General features: G+C 39.9%; 1 protein-coding gene across 1 annotated transcript in view; it reads left to right on the plus strand.

Moving 5' to 3' along the window:
• Positions 1 to 98: 98 nt before the first annotated feature.
• The window catches only part of LOC102672887 (transcription factor Sox-21-B-like), a 7,711-nt gene continuing 5,533 nt past the window's right edge, over positions 99 to 2,276 (plus strand). Inside the window, 1 exon segment of the mRNA XM_006615069.2 lies at positions 99 to 910. Coding sequence (XP_006615132.1) covers positions 708 to 910 — 203 coding nt within the window. The 5' untranslated portion in view covers positions 99 to 707.

Below are 2,276 nucleotides of genomic sequence, written 5' to 3' on the forward strand. Positions count from 1 at the left end.
ATCCTTGCCAGTCCTCGTCACGGTATCAATCACACAGCTTCTCACCGCGGGTCTCGCTCCTGTGTCCTTCGTCCGTGCTTCAGTGTGCTGCACCACCGGCTGGAATTCTGAGACGTCTCTCGGAATCGGAGAATGGAAGAGGGCCCCGAGGAGAGGAAGGAGATTCCGTTGGGGAAGGGTACGAAGGACGCGAGGAATTGACGTTGAAGGATGACGGATGAATGTGAGTGAGGTTGACGGGGGATGAGGAGGATAATAATAATAACACGGAAGATTAATAATACGCTTCGTGTGAGTTTTGAAGGGGGAGGGGTGAGTGAATTTTTCGAGGAGAATTTCGAGGAAGGACGAGAAGGGGAGAGGAAAGTTGAATGAGAATTGAAAATTCTTCGCGGATCGTTTTCTTCGTTCTTCGAAGATTGAAAAATCGTGGAGGGAGGAGGGATCGTTGTGTGCAAATTGTTTGACTTTGACCGGCCACGTGATCGAACGGGGGAGGAGGTGGAAGAAGAAGATGCAACGAGAGGTATTCGTCGGGATATATGATCGATTCGAAGATACGATGACGTTACACGAGTACGAGGTGAAATGAGAAATTGTTTAAGACTGTGCGAAATGATGACACCGATGAAATATAGTAATTAGATATAGGAGTTTAGTAAGAGGGGTCGATTAAGGGATCGAAGAAGATTGGAAGAGCGGTCGAGATGTCGTCGAAAACGCTGCATAACGAGCATATCAAGCGGCCGATGAACGCGTTTATGGTGTGGTCACGAGGGCAGCGACGGAAAATGGCCCAGGAAAATCCCAAGATGCATAATTCCGAGATTTCGAAGAGGCTCGGCGCCGAATGGAAACTGCTCAGCGAAAGCGAGAAACGGCCTTTCATCGACGAGGCTAAAAGATTAAGGTAAATGTCAAAAAAAAGTAATTGGAAAAAAAAGAAATAACTCGCGTTCGATTTCTTCTTAAATAAAAAATATTGAAAATTATTCGAGTTTTATAAGTTCTTTAAATTTCATCTGTTAAATTCGAGGTTTTATTCGATTCAGAAGGAAAATAGAATCGAAAATTCTTCCTTTCGTATCGTTTTCGATCGATGCCGAGGATTTTTTTCTCTTCCGCGTGCTAATTGCTCTTTAGTCACGAGTGGTCGAAAGAAATTATCGCATCGAGGCGTATCTGCAATAACCGTGAAGGGGGAGATGAAAAACGTGGAAGGAGGGGGAGGGAAGGAGGAGCCCGTAGTTCATAATACGGTACATTGTTGCTAAAGCTAAGGGCGTGCTGCGCTAAGCCAAGGGGTGGAATAGGGTGAACGAAGTGGTATTTATGGAGGTGGAGGGGACAGCCTCTTTATTACCGACCCTGAATATTTAATCATTGTTATGAGTTTATTTAGCCCGCGCTGTAACGATGAACAGGTCTCGAGAGAAACTTCACGATCGAAATACGATATTTTTATCGTATTTGTTTCGTATTCTTCGAGGAGATTAATGAGGAAATGATTGCTACTTTAAATTTAATATCCTAGACAAGATTTACTTTAAACATCTTGAGAATATTTTATATACTCACTAGACGATAAATTAAACATCGGTAAAAAAAAAAAAAAAATGTACATATAATAATTTGGAATAATAAATTTGGAATTTTTCCATTCTTCGATACTAAAAATATTAAATGTGTAAATTAATTACACATAATAATAATCTTATTAAAATTGTGTGCCGTGATTTGAATACATTTGAATTTAAAATAAAAAGAATATTCGAAATAATTTAAACACGCCTACCGCTAACGAGAAACTAAAAGTATAAAAGGAAAAATTATAAAAGTATTACGGTATATAATTTAGAAGCTAAGCGTTTTTAAAAAAAAAAAAATATTCCTTTAAATTCTCTCATATAAATTTCTAGCATTAACGAAGGTATTAAGCTTGGGGAAAACAATAAAGAACGAGAGAGATAAAAGCGATTCAGTTCTAAAAAACAATAAAGGTGAAATACAAGGGAGGCGGGGGAACACGTTGAAAGGAGGATTAATTTAAAAGTACGATGGGCGAATTGTTGATGACAGAATCGAGCTCTATCACGGTTTTTCAAAGCAAAAATTGTCGGAATAGCGAATTGATAGGAGACGGCAGCCGGGATTGAATATAAACTCGCGAAATCGGCCGCGGCGGCGACGAAGCTCGTAAAATAAATAATAGAATAATAAAATCGCTTCTCTCTCTCTCTCTCTCTCTCTCTCTCTCTCTCTCTCTCTCTCTCTCT

The sequence above is a fragment of the Apis dorsata genome, unplaced genomic scaffold (genome assembly GCF_000469605.1).
Source record: "Apis dorsata unplaced genomic scaffold, Apis dorsata 1.3 scaffold_215, whole genome shotgun sequence".
NCBI lineage: Eukaryota > Metazoa > Arthropoda > Insecta > Hymenoptera > Apidae > Apis > Apis dorsata.